The sequence below is a fragment of the Tenrec ecaudatus genome, chromosome 1, assembly GCF_050624435.1.
Source record: "Tenrec ecaudatus isolate mTenEca1 chromosome 1, mTenEca1.hap1, whole genome shotgun sequence".
NCBI lineage: Eukaryota > Metazoa > Chordata > Mammalia > Afrosoricida > Tenrecidae > Tenrec > Tenrec ecaudatus.
This window is the reverse complement of record NC_134530.1, coordinates 16,717,226-16,737,677: the sequence shown is the minus strand read 5'-3', so window position 1 is coordinate 16,737,677 and position 20,452 is coordinate 16,717,226. Positions and strand designations below refer to the sequence as shown.

The following is a 20,452-nucleotide window of genomic DNA, read 5'->3' as shown; positions in this document are numbered from 1 at the left end:
TGGATTGTGATAAGAGTTGTATGAGCCCCCAATAAAATGATTTTATAAATAAATAAAAGTTTAAAAAATCATTTTAAGGCAGTTCTACCCTGTCCTATAGGGTTGCTATGAGTTGGAATCAACTCGGTGACAGTAAGTTTGGTTTGGTTTGCTCGATTTCTCAAGGCTGTGACCTTTCCGAAGCCGATGCCAGCCCCGTCTTTTGGGAAGTCTCTGGGTGGGTTTGAACTGCCAACCCACCATAGCTCATAGCTGAGCAGTTGCTCCCTTGTGCTGCCACCCAGGGAGGCCACATAGGGGCTGCCAGCATAGAACTTGGCACCACGCAGACCCAAGCAGGAAGCCTCCTTTCTAGGTAGCAAAGCATGTGGTGCTGTGGGTGAGGCGCCAGGCAGCTAACCTGCAAGGTCAGCAGCTCGAACCCAGCAGCTGCTTCTTCAGGATAAAGATGAGACAAGCTGCTCCCATAGAGACTGACGGTCTTGGGAATCCTAAATGAGGCTGCTGCGCGTCCAGTTGACCCGATGGCGGTATTCTTTGGGGTGAGGGTTCCCAGTTAAACGCTGGACTGCTCACTGCCAGGTCAGCTGTTCAAAACCCTTAACCTCCCCTCAGGAGAAAGAAAGGGGGGTAATCTGCACCCCTGAAGACTCACAGCCTCTGAGACCCCGAGTAGGGGAGCAGTGAGTCGGAACGGGACGTGGGTGGCCGTGGGCTGGTGGCCTGATGCCTGTTGGACTCGGGGGGTGAACCGAGTAGGAGGGAAATGTCATCTGGTTTCTCCCTTCCTCTCCCAATGGGGATTCTGGCTCAGTATCATTTGAGGGCCAGTCACGTGGGTGGATTATTTACAGTGGGGCATGCTCCTAGACCCTGGGCTTTCGGGAACAAGGGTGTTAAAACCCCTACTAGGAGACAGATGAGGCTTGCTAGTCCCAGAGCCACAGTCTCAAGGACCCACAGGCTCCTGCCCTGCCCTAGATCGTCACCACGACGAGTCAGCATAGAGGCTCCAGCTTGTCCAGGCCCACCCTGCCCCCACCCGCTTGGGGACGCTGCCAGGTCTTTCTGCAGTGGGGGGTGTAAAACATGGCTGGCCCACCTTGGGTCCGAGAGCCCTGGGTTCAGGTCCTGACTTCACCACATCTCGTGCCCAGGGGTGAGTCCTTCTGCCTCCCAGGGCCTTGCTCCTCAGCTCTGTGAAAAAGAAAAAAATTTTTAAAGAGTGGGGGGTTCTCTCCAGACGCCAGCGAGCTCACGTGGCCTATGAAAATGGGACACTGCCTGCTCCCTGGGCAGAGCTGCCACGCGCCTTGGCATGAGTTGGGAAAGGATGCCCCCTGTTGGTGGAAAACATTAGGAAAAGGTACTCCGCCACCACCAGGAAGCTGCCTGCGCCCAGGAGTGTGGCCCCCTTTCTCACCCGGTAGGTCATGGAGCAGAAACGCAAGTGAAGCACCCATTCCTCCTTAAAATACAGAGTCCTGTTAGACAAAGGAAGACGCGCTTCCCTGGCCCGGGTTGGGGTGTCAGGGGTTCCCGGGCAAGTGGCGGGTGCTTGCTCACGGGCTGGGGATCCTCTCTCTGTCTCCCCAGGTTTACAAGTCGTCCTGAAGTCCATCATGAAGGCCATGATCCCCTTGCTGCAGATCGGCCTCCTCCTGTTTTTTGCAATCCTCATTTTTGCTATCATAGGGTTGGAGTTTTATATGGGGAAATTTCATACCACCTGCTTCGAAGAAGGGACAGGTAGGTCCAAGCACCCGGGCATGTTGACGGGCTGCTTCGTTTCCAACTTGCCACCCCACCCTCCGCTCTGAGATGAAACTTTGGGAAAGGACCCTCGGACGGGGGGTCGGGGGGCGTGTTTCTTCTTCCCGGCAGCTGGGAAAGACAGGGCCGGTCGAGTCCTGAGGTCTCGGTGGTGACTGGGGGTCTTGAGGTTGGAGGGCCCCTAGAAGCCGACCCCGGAGCAGGCAGGTGGGAAAAAGGAGATCCCAGCATGGGGGGCACCAGCATGGAAGTGGGGAAGCGAGACTGTGGGGGGGAAGGCAACTAGTAAGGATTCCTTGTGGTTGGGCTGCTGACTGTGTCCCCCAGGAAAAGATGTATGGAAGTCCTGACCCCATACCCATGGAGTGACCTTGTTCATAAGGAGGTAAGGCTGGCCTTTGCCAGGCTAGGAGTCCAACTCCCATCTGCTTCTGAAAGGTGTCTTATAAGTGGGGAGAACAGACGTGGAGATCGGCCCCACACACACTGGGGCCACCAGAAGCTGGAAGAGACCAGAAGGGACCTTCCCAACGAGCCAATTGAGAGCTCAGCCTGGCAGACACCCCAGATCCGGCTTCCTCCCCTGTAGAACCACCAGACGGACATTTCTGTACTGAAAGCTCTCTGTTTTTTTTATCCTCTGTGAGGGCAGCGCTGAGACCCGGCCACGTATTAGCAAGCCTGTGTCCAGCCTGGACCCTTTGGGCTCCTTCCAGGAGGAGGACCCTCTAAGAGGCAGCGGAGAGCGCCCACTGCAGAGTCAGTCAGCCCACCGCAAGTGTGTGGGAGCTGGGGTACTATTCCCCGCGGCCCCCCGGCCAACGCTCTGTCAGGTTTGCGAGCAAGCACCAGGGGTGTTTCAGACAAGAGTTTGGACACTCTGTGAGAGCAGGAGGGGGGTGGCCTGGATAGGAAGAGGCATGGCCTGATTGCTTTGGGGTGACAGCCCTTGCCCGGCTCAGGTACCCCTCTCTCCCAGAGACTCCTCTGGTTTGAGAGCACGGTGGTGTCAGAATCCACACACAGGTCGTTAAGAGAGAACCAGACGGCTCCTGGCCTTCCTTACGATGGGTCTGGGGTGGGGCTAGCAGGACTGGGACTGGCCAACCGAAACCTAGTGCTGGGCAGGGCGCTGGCCAGGTCAAGAGAAGGTTTGGGGCACAAGGAGGCCAGGCAAAAGGCCCAGCCCCAGGCCCTGCACTGACCAGCAGTGTGGATGGCGTCCTCTCTGGCTGTCCACACTCAGGCCGCAATTAGCTGCGGGTCCGTTTTCATGTCCACCCCTTCCTCTCAGTTCTAGCGTCTTCTAAGGGCTGCTATGGCCAAGTGCCAATAAAGGGGTGTCTAAAGCAACATGTTGGCAAGGGCCCAGCTCCTTCAAAGGTTCTGTGAGGCGAAGGCTCCTTCCCTGCCCTGCAAACTCCTGCGCCACCGCCGGCCCTTGGTGTGTGACCTGGCCTTCCCTTGTGACTCTGTGTGTCTCAAGCACACACACACACACACACACACACACACACACACACCTTTTCCTTTTTCTGATCAAGACTCCAGCCGCCCCAAATCCAGTCGATCTCACCTCAAAACCCCTGACAAAGGATCCCATCTACAAAGACCTGACTTCCAAATCAGGTCACTGTCGCAAGCTCTGGGACTGAGGGCGCTGACATGGATTTTCAGGGCCGGAGACAACCCAAGCCGCCCGCCGCACACCCGTCACTTGCTGATCGAAAGAACCCCAGAACTAAACCTGGCTGGGAATGAGGGCTTCTCTGGTCCAATACTGCACGGAAAGGCCTAAAGGGGAGCCTGAGGTGATGAGGAAGAGGCTCTGATTGGAGAACAAGAGGAAAGTGCTGCCGCGGGAAGTGGCTCTTGGGGCTCATCTCCCCCCAAATCCCACCCCCTCCCCAGCGGACCCATCAGACAGCAGACAGCCCGACAGCGACACCCTGCCCCTCTCCCAAGCCCCCCAGGAAAGGGAACCCCCAGCGGGGCAGGGAGACTGGACCCTGCTCTGTCTCTTCCTTCCTTCCCACTGGCTCCTTCTCTCCTGGGTTTGTGAAATGTGCGCGATGTGGAATGTCCTAATTATTTCTTCCCCCGATGAAGAAGGTGTTAATTGAGGCAGAGCTATTTCTACACGCGGCCTCGTCCCCCGGGCGGAAACGTGGAGGGAGGGAAGCAGGGCAGGGCCCCTCGGAAAAACCAGCCCTGAACCCAGAAACCAGGAATCTGGGGGGGGGGGTGTCGGCGGCATTGGTTTTGATTGTTTTTGTTTCCTGAGCACCCTCATCCCTAGAAGAGGCCACAGGGACTGATTTGGGTCTGAGTGGGGCTGGGAGGGGACAGGCGTGGGTGGGGCCCCCAAGGGTGGGCCTCTTCACTTTGGGCGTGTGAGTAAGAGACAGCTATATACAGACACCCAGGCAGCAGGTTAATTTTAACAGATATTTATAACCAAACTCCGCAGACTTTCTGGACCATTGCATTTCTAGAAGCAGCGCCCGGAGCACGGAGCGCGGGAGAAGGGGGTGGGGGCCGGGGCCCCGCCATCAAGACGCACGGGTGCAGAGCCAGTCCCTGCCTGCCCCACAGGGCACTCCGCACACACCGAGAAGCAGAGGCGCTTTCCAAGAGCTGCCCGGAGCCCTCGAGGAAACAAGATCCCCTCCTCATTCATCAACAGGCCCTAGCAATGTGGCCTCCGGTGTGATTCTGACCCCCAAATATGAGTGCACGGGGACTCTGTGAGGTTGGAAATCCAGCCACACGTGGACGCCTGGGAGACGGAGACAGTCAGGAAAGAGGCAGCTGTCCAGGCAGACGGGGTTGGCGCCTTGGGGAAAGTGGTCGTCGGGACATGGGGACTCATGGTCCTCCCCTCTCTGTTCTCCCGTTTATCTGAAAAGGTGTTTTGTTCCATGTTTTGCACAGCCTGGCCCACCAGGCGTGAGGATGATGTTCCTGATTAGAGCAGCCAGTCCACAGAGAGAACAACATGGCTGGCCCCTCTATGAGACATGATGCCCCTCAGTGATCAGTGGCCCTACAGGGGACAGCACCAGAGACACGGTGTGCGAATTGCACCTGACCTGATCCCACCACACCGAGGCAAAGCACTGGGGAGTGCAGCGGAACAGCAAGGGAATGGAGCGGCAAGGTCCCCAGAGAATGCTGAAAGTGGACTTTGAGGCCAGGGCGTGGTGTCCCAACAGACTGGAAAACATTCCTAAAGGCCAACAAATGATCCTTGAACTAACTACAAGCTTTTCTTTCTTGGAAAAAAAACAAAAAAGAGAGAGGCTTCCTGGTTACCCATGTGTCCACGAAGAAATGAGACCATAGTTTTGGTTTCTTGTTTTATTTTTCCCTGCCCTGAGCTTTATGTTCGTCATTTTATCTCCTAATAGCATTTATTAAATAATTGTCTGGGTTGCCAGCACCACCACCACCCGCTCCCGTCCCCTGCCACCTGTACAGAAGGCCTATCCAGCCACTGGGAGCCTTGGCTGCCGGGTCACTGTCTTGCCCCAGAGCACTGGGCGTCGGTGTGGAGAATGGACACCGTGAGGCTTGGCTTCTCATCTCTGTGTCACTGCCACCTGGAAGGTCCAGAAGCATCCTTCCTTCCCGCCGCGGTGGTCCTCCCGCCACAGCGGGCTCAGCCCGCGATGGGACCCATGCTGCAGAGTCGGTGCCCTAGACACTGGGTCCAACGTTTATCTCCTAGGAAGGTTGCCTGTTGGGTTCCCCCCCCCCCCCACGGACAAGGTCACTATCCTCTCTGAAAAACTCTGGCCATGGGCACCAAGCCCTTTCCCGGCAGATGCGCCAGTCAAACGGGCAGGACACTCGTGGATGTGTCTCTCTCCCTCCTCGTCCACACCCAGGAATCCCGACCTGGACCTTTAGCACCCAGCCCAGCAGCTGTCTCCCCAGGGAGCTTCCGGGTTCCCAGCGAAAAGGGCGCCCATTGGCATGCTCCCCCCTCCTGGTGGCATTTCCACAATCTGGCTCCAGCTATTCCAGGGAGAAGACGTAGCGCCTGTGCCGAAGGGTAGGCACTGTGTGTACTGGCCTCCTCGCCCCCGGAACAGCTCCTGCGCCCAGTGCATCCCAAGCCAAACAAACTCCAAGAAGCTGCGAAAGGAAAACAGAAAATGAGGGACGAGCTTGTGGTGGGCAGCTAGAGGACTCTATGCCCAACTCCCATGCAGTCATAACCACACCACCACCCCAAGGCTTAAAACTCGGGGCACGTCGTAGGCCACCGCCGAGCAGGTCTCAGCAGAGGTCAAAGGGCCGGAATGACAACCGCGCAGACGTGACCGCAGTGAGCCTGCGAGATCAGTAACAACCCAGAGAGCTCCAACAAAGTTTGGAGCATCCAGGACAGGCTTCTTATTGGGGCGTAAAGTAATACGATGCCTAAGCTTTGCTGTAAAGTTTTCTAGTGGCAAGACGACATGAGGGGGAAAGGGGATAGAAATTAAAAAAAAAAAAAAAAAAAAGATTGCCCCAGAATGAACAACTATTGAAATTGGTCGTAGAGATGGGGGGGGGGGGTCTCCCCCATTGTGGTGTATGTCTGAGAATTTGTTTGAGAGTACGTCTTGATTACTCGTGGGTCCAAGGAGAAAGAATCATTGGAAAGACGCTACCTCTCAAGAAAGGTATTGGAAGCTGTTTTAGGGGGACAGGAATGATTACGCTACCGATCAAAACTTTGTGAGATGCAGCCAAAGCAGCCTTCCAAGAGAAGTCATAGCCTTAAAAGAAGGTTCTCCAACTCAAAGGCTTAGGAAACAGTGAAGGTTAGAGAAGAAGCCAATGGGGTTAAAAAAGAAAAAAAAACAAATAATAAATCAGCCCAACCCAAGTTGGTTTCTTAAAATCACTGATGAGTTCACCCCAATGGTCATTTTCCTAACAGCACTTCATAGACCCCAGCCACTGTTTCTCGGCGCTGGTTCTCCCCGCCCCACCCTCCCTGACTCTCGCCCCCTTTCCCTTTCATAGAAGACATTCAGGGTGAGTCTCCGGCTCCATGCGGGACAGTGGAACCCGCCCGCACCTGCCCCAATGGGACCAAATGTCAGCCCTACTGGGAAGGGCCCAACAACGGGATCACTCAGTTCGACAACATCCTGTTCGCAGTGCTTACCGTCTTCCAGTGCATCACCATGGAAGGCTGGACGGATCTCCTGTACAATGTAAGTGTGCTGGTGCTCAGCCAGCTCCCGGCCATGGCGGGTGACCTCCAGACCAGGGATGTCCCCAACCCAGGGGCAGCCTCACCACATCCCTAGGAGTGCTTCAGAGCACCCCAGGCACCCATGGCAGGGCTCTCCCCAGAAAAGGCCCTCGAGCATAGAAATCCAGAGGGCGCACCTGGCTGAATACTCTTTTGGTTTTTAGAAAACAATTATCCATTGCGATTTTTGGTGAGCATCTACCCAGTCGTTTAGGTCCCAGGTCAGTAATGTGTCTGCACAGATTGGCATTGGTCGCGTCACCCTTCATCCTTCACGAGACATGGGGGTTCTCGTCATTCCCATTCCTGGGTTGTTCTGTTTCCGGTCGTCCCATTTTTCTGAACTAATCTGTCACTGGGCTACAAGGTGACCTACAGGGGCTGGTATCCATTCAAAGTCTCAAGAGTGTCTCTGGGCTAAATCCATGGGTGGTTTTTTTCTTTCTTTCTTTCTTCCTTTTTAAGGAATTTGAGGTCCTGTTCTGTATTTTCCTCCCGTCCTGTCCTGCCAGGGTCCATCTATGGTGGCCCTGATTAGAGCCATCGATAGTGATAGCCGGGCACCATCTAGTTCTCCTGGTCTCCGGGCGGATGATGCTATGCTTACCGGTACAGAATATTTACTCTGCAGGCTAGGTTTTTCTTTAAGTCTCTGATTTCCTTCTTTCTCTTGCATTCTGCCCAAGTAGAGACCAAGCCTTCTAGCTCAGGTGGCCCCTTACAAGCTTTTAAGGCCTCAGACACTGCTGGTCAAACGAAGCACCTTCTGGCCTGTGTCAGGGGACTTGACCAGGATAGGCCTCCTCCTTCAAACCCAGAAAACCAATCCCTCCAGGTGCTTGGTGAGGTAATTTGCATACTTAAAAAAATGTATTGTTAACATGTTTGAGTACATCATACATTGTATTATTTTTAAAGCAATGTGGATAAAAGATAGAGCCACGCCCCTTCCTGGGGGGGGCGTTGTGATTTTTGAGTCTTTGTTTTTCAAAGTTGGGGCCCAGGGGACATGTCTACCAGGAGTTTGTGGACTTCCTCCCTTTCTCGGACGTTCTCCCGGTTATCCAGATTCTAGGAACTTCCAGGAGGGTCTCTTGTGCTTCTGTTCTCCAACCACCCTGCCTGCGCCCCAGGAGTATGCACGGGGTGGCTACTGGCACCTATGTAGCAGGAGCTTGGACATACCAACGGGAGAGCCCTCGAGTGGACAGGACAGAGCTGTGGGTGGGAAGGAGAGGGACGAGGCCGCCATCTAGAAGCTGGGCCTGTCCTCCCACATCATGATTTCATACAGAGGTCAGACTCACATGCTCAACCCCTGACCTTCAAGTGGTTCCTAAAGGGACTGGTAAGGTCAAAGCCTAACTCCAAACCCACTGCCACTGAATTGATGGTTCCGACTCACAACGACCGGTGTAGCGGGTCCGGGGCAGTGAACTTTTGCAGGAACGGATGGTCTCGTCTCTCTCCCGAAGAGTGACTGATGGGCTTGAGCAACTGACCTTTCTGTTAGCCGCCCAATTCTTATCCGATAGCACCAACTCTGGACACTGGACGTCTGGGTCTCCAGGTCCAGACTCCTGTCCTAGGACCTGAAACTGTGAAGGATGGTCTGGAAAGATGTCCACCTTCTCCCCACCTACCACTGTAGTCCTGCGCTGGATCCTTCCAATACGTAGGTTTGCGCATGCAGGCACCCCCAAACCCACATCGTCCCCTCTTTCTTACACTGCCAGAGCTTTCTGTGTGGCCACAGGAGCAGGTCCTCCGGCTTGGGCACAACTGCTCGGTGGCTGCTCCCGTCTCTGTCACCAGACCCTTGAGGGGGATGCTGGGACACAGTCCCAAGCTCTGACCCTGCCCACATGCTGCCAGGAGCAGTCGTGAGCGCTGATTTCAGGCCTGTGCCCGCATGGTTGGGTGATGATTTGGGGGCTGAGAGGTGCCCGTTTGCAGAAGTGGGATTGCCAGGTCAGAGATCCAATGTGTTTATCATTTGAATAAATATTTGGTTGTTTATGTCTTAAAGCTCCCTCTGCCCTCAACCTCCCCACTTCTACTATCACCACCCACCTGTGCAGGTGATGCCCCTAAGCCATCACTCAGCCCTGGAGGAACGCCCATCCTCTGGAGGGACAGTGACAAGAAACCAGCGGTTCAAAGCCACTAGGTGCCCTGAGGGGGGAAGTTGAGGCTGTCAACTCTTGCTGAATTGGAATAGACGCGGTGACAGCGGCTCTGGGTTGCTATCGTTTTTGCCCAGTGATGGATTTGGGGGTGTTCAGAGTACAGCCTAGGTGGGGTGGGGGTGGCAAGCAGGACCGCCACGCACAGCCGTGCAGGTCTCGCACTAGATAAGTCAACCCATCTCGGCAAGGAGCCGCCGGGTGCTGATTGGCATACCGACTGACCTTGTCTGAGCACAGGCACCCTGCGGAACCCTGAGGGATGTCAGGACTCTCGGGTGGCCTCGCCTGCAAACAGCTTGGGCAGAAGGCTGCACCCCGTTGGCGAAGCCTGTTGGGAGTTCTGAGTGGCTGCTTTATGGAACCCTCCTGGAGAGGAGCTGGGAGCCGGGGGAGGGGAGGGAGTGCCAGGGCAGAGAGAACGGTCCACGGCAAACAATGGTCGCCTCGCAGAGTCCAGAGGGAGGCCCAAAGGCTCCCAGTATGACACCGAGGGGGTGCCCAGTGGTGGAGGAGGAAGTGTGAGCAGGACTGCGCGTTTCTAGAAGGTTCTATGGAATCGGCACCGTGGGCCCAGTAGATGTTTGTCCTGGAAGCAGCTAAACTTGGGGGGTGGGGGCGGTGGAAGCAAGCTGAGACTGGGCTGCAGCCCTGCCTGGGTTCTGAGCCTAGCTCTGCCATCCCTTGCTGGGCTACGTGTCCTTGAGCAAGTGGCTTGGCCTTTCTGTGCCTCCATTTCCACATCTGCCAAATGCAGGGGACTGCACAGTCCCAGCTCCGGGGGCACGAGGACCTTAGAAGTCCTGTGACTGGTGACGGTTGCTGGGCCCATGCTGTGTACACAGAGTCCCCCGGCCCCACCGGACCCGCTTTAGAAACGTGCGTTGACTGCTTCATGGTCAAAGCCCCTGGCAGCGCCTGAGGAAACAAAGTAACTGCTTCCAATTTGGAATAACCGCTAACCAGCACTTTCAATACACTTAGACCCCACCCTCTTCCTCTTGGGGAGTCTGCGCCTGTGGACCTAGCCCCAGTGTGAGCCTGGAACACTAGTTGTCAGCCAGGATGCGTGCCCCTGCCTGGTCACCACCGGAATAGGGGTGCTCGTGGCACCTGGCGGGGAGAGCCTGAGGTGCACAGGACAGCCCTCACCCCAAGAATAGTCCAGCCGAGCAGTCAGCAGGACTGAGGCTGAGGACCCTGGTCCAAGGTACCTGCGGGTGGGGTTTCCTATGCTGGATGGGCAAAGTCCACGGAAAGTGTGACCCAGAAAACCAAATCTGATCACCACCCAGAAAACCGGACTGATCACCACCCCTTAGGACAGAGTAACCCTGTCCCCTGGGTGTCCTAAACCATGATCTTTGCGGAAGCACACCGCCACACGACGTCTTTCTCCTGCCGAGTGGCTGGTGGGTTTGAACCTCAGACCTTCCCATTCTGGGCTGACCACTCAGCTGTTGTGCTTTGGAAATAGGGCCTTGGAAGATGTTATTGGCTGATATGAGGTCACACTGCAGTTGGGTGGGTCCTAATCTCACTGGAGCAATGGGAGCGGTGTTCTTATAAAAAGAGAAGAGACGCAGATACGGAGGGAAGACGGCCCTGTGAACACAGAGGCAGGGATGTGCAAGGTGCGTGCGCAAGTCAAGGAATGCCAAGGATCCCGGGAACCCTCGAAGTCCAAGGGAGTGGGAAGGGTCCTCCCCTAGCACCTTCAGAAAGCGTTGTCTGCAAACACCTTGATTTAGGACCTCACGGCTCCAGGACTGGCCCATTTCTGTGGTGTGAAGCCATGTATTAAACCCATGCAAACCACTGGCTCATGGAAGGACAGTGTTCATGGTGGCACCATATGATGAATGCGGCCGCCGAGTGGTTGAACCGGTCAGCGTTTATTACATGTACTTGTTGGATACCATCCATGTTCTGTGCATAGGGAGCCTGGAGATGGGACTAGAACTGCTCCCGTAGGATTTCCTGGGCTGACGTCTTTGTGGGGACAGTTCATCAGGTTTTTTCTTCTGCAAAGCCACCGAAGGATTTGAACTGCCCACCTTTGGGTTCATAGCTGAGCACGTACCTATTGGGCTCAAAAGCTCAGTGTCCCCTCAACAATAACTTCCTTCACTTATATTTTAATGTTACACCCTTGAGATGAAGTCGACACAGTCTTGGTTGCGTGTGTTCTTGGGGTGTAGGTTTTGTTTCCTTCTGCCCGGTCTTCCTTGTACCTTTTCCCACATCCTTAAATATCCTCCCGACAGATGAAGCTTAATGACGGCATAACAGCCCATCGTATGGAGAAGCCATACGGGATGTAACAATTCCCTATTAATAGCCAGGCTTTCTGTTGCTTCCCGTTTTGTTCTGATTTTATAAATAACCAGGTAAATTAAAGTTGTTATTGTTGTTGTTGTCAGGTACCTTTGCGTCAGTTCCGACACATCACGACCCTTGTGTCCAACAGAACACAAGACACTGCCCAGCCCCGCTCTAAAGTACTACAGAAAGTTAGAGGGTCAACAACCACACACACACACACACACACAGAAAGAAAAAAAAGTAAATAATAAATTTATAAAAAACAAAACAGGAACACCCTCAACGAGATGGATTGACAAGGTGGTCACCATAATGGGCTCTAACAAAGGACTAATTCTGAGCTGGTGCAGGACCTCACGGTGGTTCATTGTGAGTTGTGCCCAAGGTCACGTTGGCTCGGAATTGACAAAGCTGCTCCTGACAACAACAATGGGGTTCGCTTTCTATATATTTACCTCAATGAAAAGAAGAAGTTGGTGAACTAGGAAATGGTGTGATGGCTGGATTAGGTTCTAATAAAATGGACTGAAAAAATAAAATTAAAAGGAAGAAGGAGGAAGAGGAGGAAGAGGAGGAGGAGGAGGAGGAGGAAGAGGAGGAGGAGGAAGAGGAGGAGGAGAAGAAGAAGAAGCGAACATAGGGAAAGAAAAGACTAAAAGATACCCCACTGAGGTGGCCCAGCTGGGAATTCCCATTCTGGGAATGCCAGAATCTCGATATTCTTCATTTGTCTCTGGATCTTGTTTCTACAATGAGCACAATTTGTGTGTGTGAATGCTGACAGCAAAACATTCCCATTCAATGATGTCTGACACTGGTTACAGTCGTTACACTGGAATACACTTTTAATATCAGCCAAGAAAAAAGAAAGAACTTATCACATTGAACCTTTGGAAACAAAAATGTCTGTCCACTCCCGGACCTGGAGGACAGAGAAAGATCGGCATCTCCTGGGCAGCCGCTGTGTCCTGAGAGCTCTGACATTATAAGACCAAGGTGTTTGTAGGGGCTCTCGCTCTCTCTCTCTCTCTCTCTCTCTCTCTCTCTCTCTCTCTCTCTCTCTCTCTCTCTCTCTCTCTCTGAAGGGTCTGGGGGAGAGGAGAGGAGGGGAGGGGCAGGGAGGGCCCCCTCCCGGGATCCTTGGTGTGTCTTGGCTTGCAGATGCATCTCTCAAATCTCTGCTTTTGTGTTTACATGGCTGTCTCCCCTCTGTCTGGATCTCTTCTCTTTTTATCAGAACCCTACTTCCAGTGAGGTTAGAAAGAACACCCCGATATAAATCCGTGCTCGCGTGAACAACTAAATGCAGGACAGCAGAGGACCCTTCCTTATAGACACATTCCGTGTAGTACACATGGATACCACCCCCTTCGGTAGAGGGAGCCTCGGCTCATCTGCCCCTTGGGGGGTGGGCTGAACTTAGGTGATTCCAAAGAAGGAAGTAGGGGGAGGGCAGTGTCCTGGCTCTGCAGTAGAGATGTCTGGCAGACACTGCCTGAACTGAGCAATGGAGGTGAACCACCACCAGCTGTGGGTGCTTCCTGATAGGCTACAATGAGAAAGCCCCTCCCTTCTGGGGTCTTGTTCCCCAAAACCCATAACCCCAGTCTAAGTCCAAGAAAACATCACACGAACTGAGGTTGTGGGGCATTTCACACATGCCCAGGCCGGACCACCTAAACACCGTCAAACACAGACTGAAAACAGTCACAGACCAGAGAGTGATGGGAAGAAGTGATAGCTAAATGCCATGGGCTACGCTGACCTGCCTCCTGCGACCGAAAGGGGGACACTAATGGGAAAGTGGGCGCCATCTGAGTAGACTTTGGAGTTGAGTTTTTAAAACGATGTTGCTGTTATCATGTGCTGGTGCCAACAAGTCGGTTCCAACTGGTGCTGATCTTGTGTACCACAGAAGGAAACCCCGACCCAGCCCCATGCTGTGCTCTCACCAGTGCTGTTGTGATCCAGCCCACTGTTGCAGCCACCGTGCCCGTCCATCTTGGGGAAGGCCTTCCTCTTTCACTGCCCCTCCACTTTACCAAGCATGATGGCCTTCTCCAGGGACTGGTCTGTCCTGGTGGCGTGTCCAAAGTACGTGAGATGGAGTCTCACCATCCTTGATTCTGAGAGCCATGTCAGGGGTTCTTAACCACAGATCCCTCTGTCAGGTTGGTGGCTTCAAGGTATAAATTAAAAGACACGGGTCTGCGCGGGAAGCCATATAGGTTGCGGTTGTTACCAACCTGTTTTTTATAAAAACAAACTTGCAATTGAGTGAGTCGATGTGGCCCTTTGATAACCATGCCTAGAAGCATCTGAACACCTCCCCTAATTCCACAGGAACATTCCGCTGACACCGCTTCTCACAGTGTCTGGGCAGCCCCTGTGACAGGCCTGGAATGACTGTGGCTTCTGTGCTGACCACCTGAGCTGCTCTGGTTTTCTGTCTCCTTTCATAACGGAGGGAAGTGCCCCACTTTAGGGGGAAGTGGAGGGAAATGATTTCTACTAAAATTCAACAAGCCCCTGAGTGTTACCCAAGGCCCCTGAGGATTTCTGGGAAATCTCACAGGAGGCTTCTGCAGTTTCAGTGACTAGAACTGGCAGAGATGGTGATAGTTCAGCAGGTAACTAGGGCTCTTGCTGTGCGTGCCCGCAATGGCCCCAGTACAAAGAGTTGATACATTGTCATCTAGTCAGGTCCTAATTGGAGCAACTCTAGGGAATAGAGAACCACACCCTTAGGGTTCCCAAGGCTGTAATCTTTCTCCAGAGGAGAGGCTGCTAGGGGACTCAAACCATCAACTCTTTGGCTAACAGTCAAGAGCCTAACCACTGCAGGACCAAGGCTCCTTGTACAAAGAAGTGCGCCACAGGGTCTGTGATAGTGGGGTTGCCCATGCAGGCCTGGGGACCACAGACGCAGGCTCATTGGGGATTGTATGGCAAACGTAAGAGTCAACTCACAATTAAGTACAATAAACAAGCCTCGGGCCCAGGAGATTCCTGTGTACCTGGTACCTCTGAATGAGTGAACTCCACTCCTGGTACCAAATGTGTTAGGCTGGGGATCAGCCGTTTCCTCCACATCCCCCTGTTGTGAAAGCCTGAAGTCCTTCCTTGTATAGATGAGGAAACTCAGGCCCAGGGCAGTGCTCGGTGACTTGGGCCTGGACTCCCGCTCTGTCTGGCTCACCGCTAGCTCCCTGTGACAGGGCCATTTTCTGCTTCCCCCCGCAAACACACCGAGGGCTAGCTCCTGGAGCCCAAGGAGGCGGGATGGGGAACCCCGGGAGGACTGCAGTGAGGCGTGTGCTGGAGGCACGAGCTAGTGGCTGTCGCTCCAGCGACAGGTGGCCTGTTTCGCAGGAACCCCCTCACCACATGTGCCACGGGCGGGATTTGTGTGGCTCAGAAAAGCCAGAAACCGCCCCCACGCCACTCAGGGACAGTCCCTGATGCATTCCTCTCCAGCTGGGCCCAGGAAGGTAGGGGGTGCAGTGTGGGTGCAGGGAGGGAGAAGGAACTGGGGTCCTTGGCTAGGATCCTTTGTGAGCATGAAGGGGGTCTTGGCGGCAGCAGCACAGCTCATGTTATGTTTTAGGCTTAGGCCCTAATGGGCCGAGAGCTGATTGTGCCCAGCGTATTTCTGACACTGAGGGAAGATGGTTCAACCCCATGGGCCAGATCAGGAAACACGGGGGAAATGACCTGCCCCCGTCCCCAGTGCTGGGCAATGATCATTACTTTCTTATTTAACTCTTTTTCTTTTCTTGCTTTCTTTCTTTTTTTGAGATGAAATCAATTTTATATTAACACACATTGGGCGGGGGAGTTTGTGATAAGATCAAATGCATATTCTAAGACGGTGCCACCCGCTGGCCTTCTTTACATTCACAGTGTTAGGCAGCCTGGCTAATCGCTATTTTCAAAACTGCTCATTCCCCCCAGACAGAAACTCCATGTCCATGAAGCAGTAACGGCCCTCAGCTCTGGCAACCTGTGCTCCCTGCCTGTCCCCAGGAACTTACCTGTTGTAGGTATTCCATTCCTGTGGAATCACACAACAACTGCTCCTATTTTGTCTGGCTTCTTCCACTCAGCATCTCTAGGTGCACACCCAAGGAGTCCCTTTTTCTTAAGACAGGTTGTTGTTGTTGGTGGTGGTGGTGGTGGTGGTGGCGGCATCGTTGAGCATAAACAAACCCATTGCCATTGAGTCAATCCCAACTCCCAGGGACTCTATAGGACCAAGTAGAACTGCTGTCAATCTTTATGGGAAGAGAAAGTCTCATCTTTCCCCCACGGAGTGGCTGGTGGATTCAAACTGCTGACCTTGAGATTAGCAGCCCAACGTGTAACCCACTTATTCCACCATGGCTCCCTTTGTGGAGAATGTACACAGCAAAACATACACCAGGTCAACAGTTTCTACGTGTAAAATTCAGTGAGCTCGACTACATCCTTCCATTTATCCACCCACTCACTCTCCTCTGAGTTGTTCCACCCCAATAAACAGAGACTCGCTGCCCCCTGAGCTTGCTAGCCAATCTTCAGAGTTGCTGTGGTCTCTGATCCAGATCAAACCAGTTGCCATCAAGTTGATTCCCACCTGGGGGACTCCTGTACGGGGTTTCTGAGGCTGTACCTCTTTGTGGAAGCAGAGAGCTTCGCCTTTCTTCCATGGAGCAGCTGCTGGGTTTGAATCGCCGACCTTTCAGTTAGCAGTCCAATGCTTACTTAACAGCGCCACCAGTGTTTTCTCTGATCCCATGTAAACCCAAACCTAACTCACTTCCGTGGAATCAGTGCTGACGCATAGTGACCCCCTGTGGGTTTCCGAGATGATAAGTCTTTACAGGAATAGAAAGCCCTGTCTTTCTCCCTTGGAGATGCTGTTGGTTTTGAACGGCCGACCATTCGGATCTCAGCTCAACAGATAACCGTGCACCACCAGGCTCCTGATTTGACTGCATATAGGTCGTCCTTAAAGGAGCACATTGTGCAAGGCAGACATTCCTTACTCAGTAAGCTAAACTATGGTTTGGTTTTAAGAAGACTTTGGGGGATGTTGCTGATTTAAGGCATGAAGATGATCTCGGAGTGGGCATTTGTTTCAGTGCACGCAGCCTCCATGGCTTGAGAGAATCTAGAGTCCGTTAGAATCTGAGATTTTGTTCTGTAGTTTCCCTCTCTTGATCAGAATGTTTCTATCAGATATTTGACCACTGTATTCAGTCATGGTAGTGGGGCACCATCTAGTCCTTCTGGTTTTGTACAGAGGAGGCAGTCTGTGCTGGAGTCAATTAACCACACTTCCCATGTCTGCCTCTGTGGGCTGTTTCCTCCCTCTCAGTCTTGGGAATAATGCTGCCGTGGCCACTGGTGTCCAGGTGTCTGTGTGAGTGGATGCCCAGGAGTGGAATTGCTGGGGTGTGCTGTAATGCTATGAGTCAGTCCATTAGTCAGTCAGTATTGTTATTGTTATTAGAATGCTAACCATTGCATTCACTCTCGCCCGCTCTCCCTGTGAGCACCCTGCCAGTCTGACTCCCTAGTTACTGCTGGTGAGGGAAACAGCAACGCTGTGTCGTCCTCGTCATCGCTGTTGTGTGTGCTGTCAACTCACTACATCGCTCATAGATGCAGAGCCCCTGACAAATGACCGTGTGCTCCCACCACCACTTGGGACTGATCTCGGAACCTAATCCCTTCTCATTCAGAGATGTTCATCGTGGGTAATGGCACAGCAGTAGACTCTGAGGGCTCAACAAAGAGGGGACTTGCAGCTCTCGCAGAGAGTCACGGTCTCGGGAGCTCGCAAGGGCAGTTCTACCCTGACCCGTGGGCTTCCTATGAGTCAGCATGGACTAGATATCCCTGAGTTTGCTTGTGGTTTTTGGAGACTTTGGGGGGCTTGAGGAACTAGAGGCGGGGAGGGAGAGGAAGAGAGAGGGAGTGCACCCGGTTGCTTAGTGGGTTACACGCTGGGCTGCTGACAGCGAAGTCAGCTGTTTAAAACCACCCGCTACTCTGCAGGAAAAAAAAAAAAACCTGCTTCCTAGTCTCTGAAAGAATGGTCGCTGGTGCTGCGTTCCATTGAGTCCGTTCTGGGCCTTTCGCACAGCAGAACGAAGCCCCGCCTGTGCCATCTTCACCATTGTTCCTGTGCTCCAGCTCGCTGGTACAGCCACGGTGTCAGCCCCTCTCCTGGGGGTCTGTAAAGAGTTACAGTCTGGAAACCCACAGGGGCAGTTCTGCCATGTCCTACAGGGTCGTGATGAGTCGGAATCAACTCCATAGCATGACGTGTGTGTGTGTGTGTGTGTGTGTGTGTGTGTGTGCCAACTTTGACCTCTGTCACAATGATTCGATCTGCTGTTGTAAAGAAAAGCAGGCCATCGATGTTGTGTAAGCGAGTGAGTACAGATGTGTGCCAATAACGCTTTATTGACAAAAACAAGCAGTTACCCCAAGGGTAGTAGCTTGCCACTCTCTGACTTGGGTAGTGTTGGAGCATGTCACGAGCTAAGGAGAATGGAGAGGTTAAGGATTGCCCGGGTAGGAGGGAGCCCGTGCAAGAACCAGAAGGAAGGGAGCCCAGGTGGAGCGAGTAGCCAGTGCAAAGGCCCTGGGGCAGGAGTGCTCCCGGCAGTGATGGGGAACTGAGTGGCTGGCGGGAAGGCGAGTGTGTGACGGGAGTGTACGAGCTGATGAGGCCAGGACGGTGACAGGAACCCTCATAGCCCATAGCATCCGTCATCCAAACCAGGAGAGCTTAAAGCAGCGGTTCTCAACCTGTGGGTCACAACCCCTTTGAGGATCGAACAACCCTTTCACAGGGGCTGCCCAATTCATCACAGTAGCAAAATTACAGTTAGGAAGTCGCAACGAAAATAATGTTATGGTTGTGGGGTCACCACCACATGAGGAACTGTCTGAAAAAGTCAAGGCATTGGGAAGGTTGAGAACCACTGGCTTAAAGAGCAGGATTCAAACCACAATTGTGGAAGAGAATTCAAACCACGATTAAGAGGTGTTAAGTGACCTACAGCAACTAGAAATTGGGACACTGGGTCTCGCAGGCCACGGGGGGATCAACCCTGTTTTGCTCATCCCAGATGGCCGGGGACTCGGCCGTTCTGAGCTGTTTGGGGTTTGTTTGGGGTTTGGGGGTGTGCGTTTTGGGGTTGGTTGGTTTTTTCATGTCCTCTGTACTTTTCTCTGAATGAAATGAGAGGGGAACCAACTCTAACGCAGAAGGCACTTGAGGATTTTGCTGGGACTCAGTCATTAATTTGCTTGATGAGTGTTTATCGAGCGCTTACTAAGTGCCAGCCACCACACTAGGCTCCGACAGCGTGGGGATGAATCAGTGTCTCCCCGCGCCCTCAAGATCCTCCTGGCCAAACGCCGGCGGCCTGAGCTACTCCACAAGTACGGAAAGGGGGTGAAGTGGGGCAGGGATCTGGTGGTGAGCCAGGATAAGGGGTCTAGCTGTGCCGCCGGGTGGTCCAGGGAACCCACTGTGCGTGGGCTTGTGGGAACCCCGAGAGCTCAGGTAGGAGCGTGTCAGTCCCAAAGGGCTCTACATGTCCCCCCAGTGATTCCCTCTGCCCTTCCACAGGCAAAACAGCCGGTCATTTGCACTTGGGGATGAAGCAGTCCCCCACAGGGACCTCCTGTGTATTTCTCATTCAGCCAGCGCTTCGGGAGCACCCACTGTGTGCCAGGCGCATAACCGCAATGCCATGCAAACACACGAATCCTTTAAAAAAAAAACTCTTAGTATGCCTGGTGAGCAGGAGTGGGGTGAGGCGGGGCACAGGTGGATCAAGAATTACCAAGGCTGCTAAGGATTTCTTCCTCCTGGGAGTTTCTAAATAAAATTCTCTCGCGATGCCCTAGTTCTTCCCAAAGCAAATCTTGCTCTTAGTAAGACAAGAACCTAATACCGGTGACGTATCATTGGCTTAGCCTCCTCCTGCCTGCCTCTGTTTCATCAGCTGTGAAATGGGGGCGGTCCCGTCTGCCTGAAGTCCAAGGGTGTTGTAAGATTCAGGCAGTATTTGTCATGACAGGAGAGAAAAGGAAGAGGTAGAAGTTTCATGGACAGGATGGTTCAGGGGGTGAAGCATGCTGGGAAGTGAAGTGCAGTGAGTGGGGCGAGCCTTTCCAATCGGAGGTGTGGGTGGGTATCTCTGAGGAGACCACAGTGAAGCAAAAGCCTGAGGGACTAGGAGGCATCGGTCAAGCCCAGAGCTCGGAGGGTGGAGTGCTAGGTGGAGGCTCCGGAACAGGAAACTGGTGCTATGCGATGCTGAACCTCATCTTTTAGGGGCCCCGTTTCTCCACCCATCCTATGGGAGACATTTGCCCACCCATCTCAGAAGATTCACGTACACACCTGTCAATGAGACAATGGCCACTGAGAAAGCCCTCAGTTGACCAGCGCTGATGCCTGGCGAGAGAGCCTGGTATATCAGTCAGAACAGACAGGCTGTGCTGCAGTAACAAACATCCCTAAGTCCCCTGAGCAACAATGGCCTGATCATGCTCACACTACATGTTCGCATCAGGTTGGCTGGGGGCAGGGGAAGGCCCATTCTGCTCAGTGTCACCACTGGGGACCCAGCTAATGACTCAGCCACCACCACCACCCACACCCCACCAGTCCAGTACCACCCAAACTACTGCCAATTGTTACTCCTGAAGGAAAGAGAGCCCAGGAGGGATCCACATTAGCTGTTCAACACTCTGAAAGTGACACAGGTACCTCCACTCACACCTCAGTTTCCAGGACTCACCTGTGGTCCCAGACCAACCGCAAGGGACCAGGAAAGGCCATCCCCACCGGTTGGTGGATCAAACGCTTGTGGTGGAGCCGTGGAGGAAAGGCCTGGCTTTCATG

At 53.5% G+C, this 20,452-nt stretch overlaps 1 protein-coding gene across 6 annotated transcripts in view; it reads left to right on the top strand.

Annotated features, from left to right (window-relative positions):
* CACNA1A (calcium voltage-gated channel subunit alpha1 A) overlaps positions 1-20,452 on the top strand; it is a 249,717-nt gene that overhangs the window by 126,554 nt on the left and 102,711 nt on the right. For all 6 annotated transcript variants that reach the window (XM_075547950.1, XM_075547959.1, XM_075547940.1 and 3 more), the window contains exons 5-6: positions 1,597-1,749; positions 6,793-6,986. In XM_075547950.1, the coding sequence (XP_075404065.1) occupies positions 1,597-1,749; positions 6,793-6,986 (347 nt within the window). The remainder of the gene's footprint in view (positions 1-1,596; positions 1,750-6,792; positions 6,987-20,452) is intronic.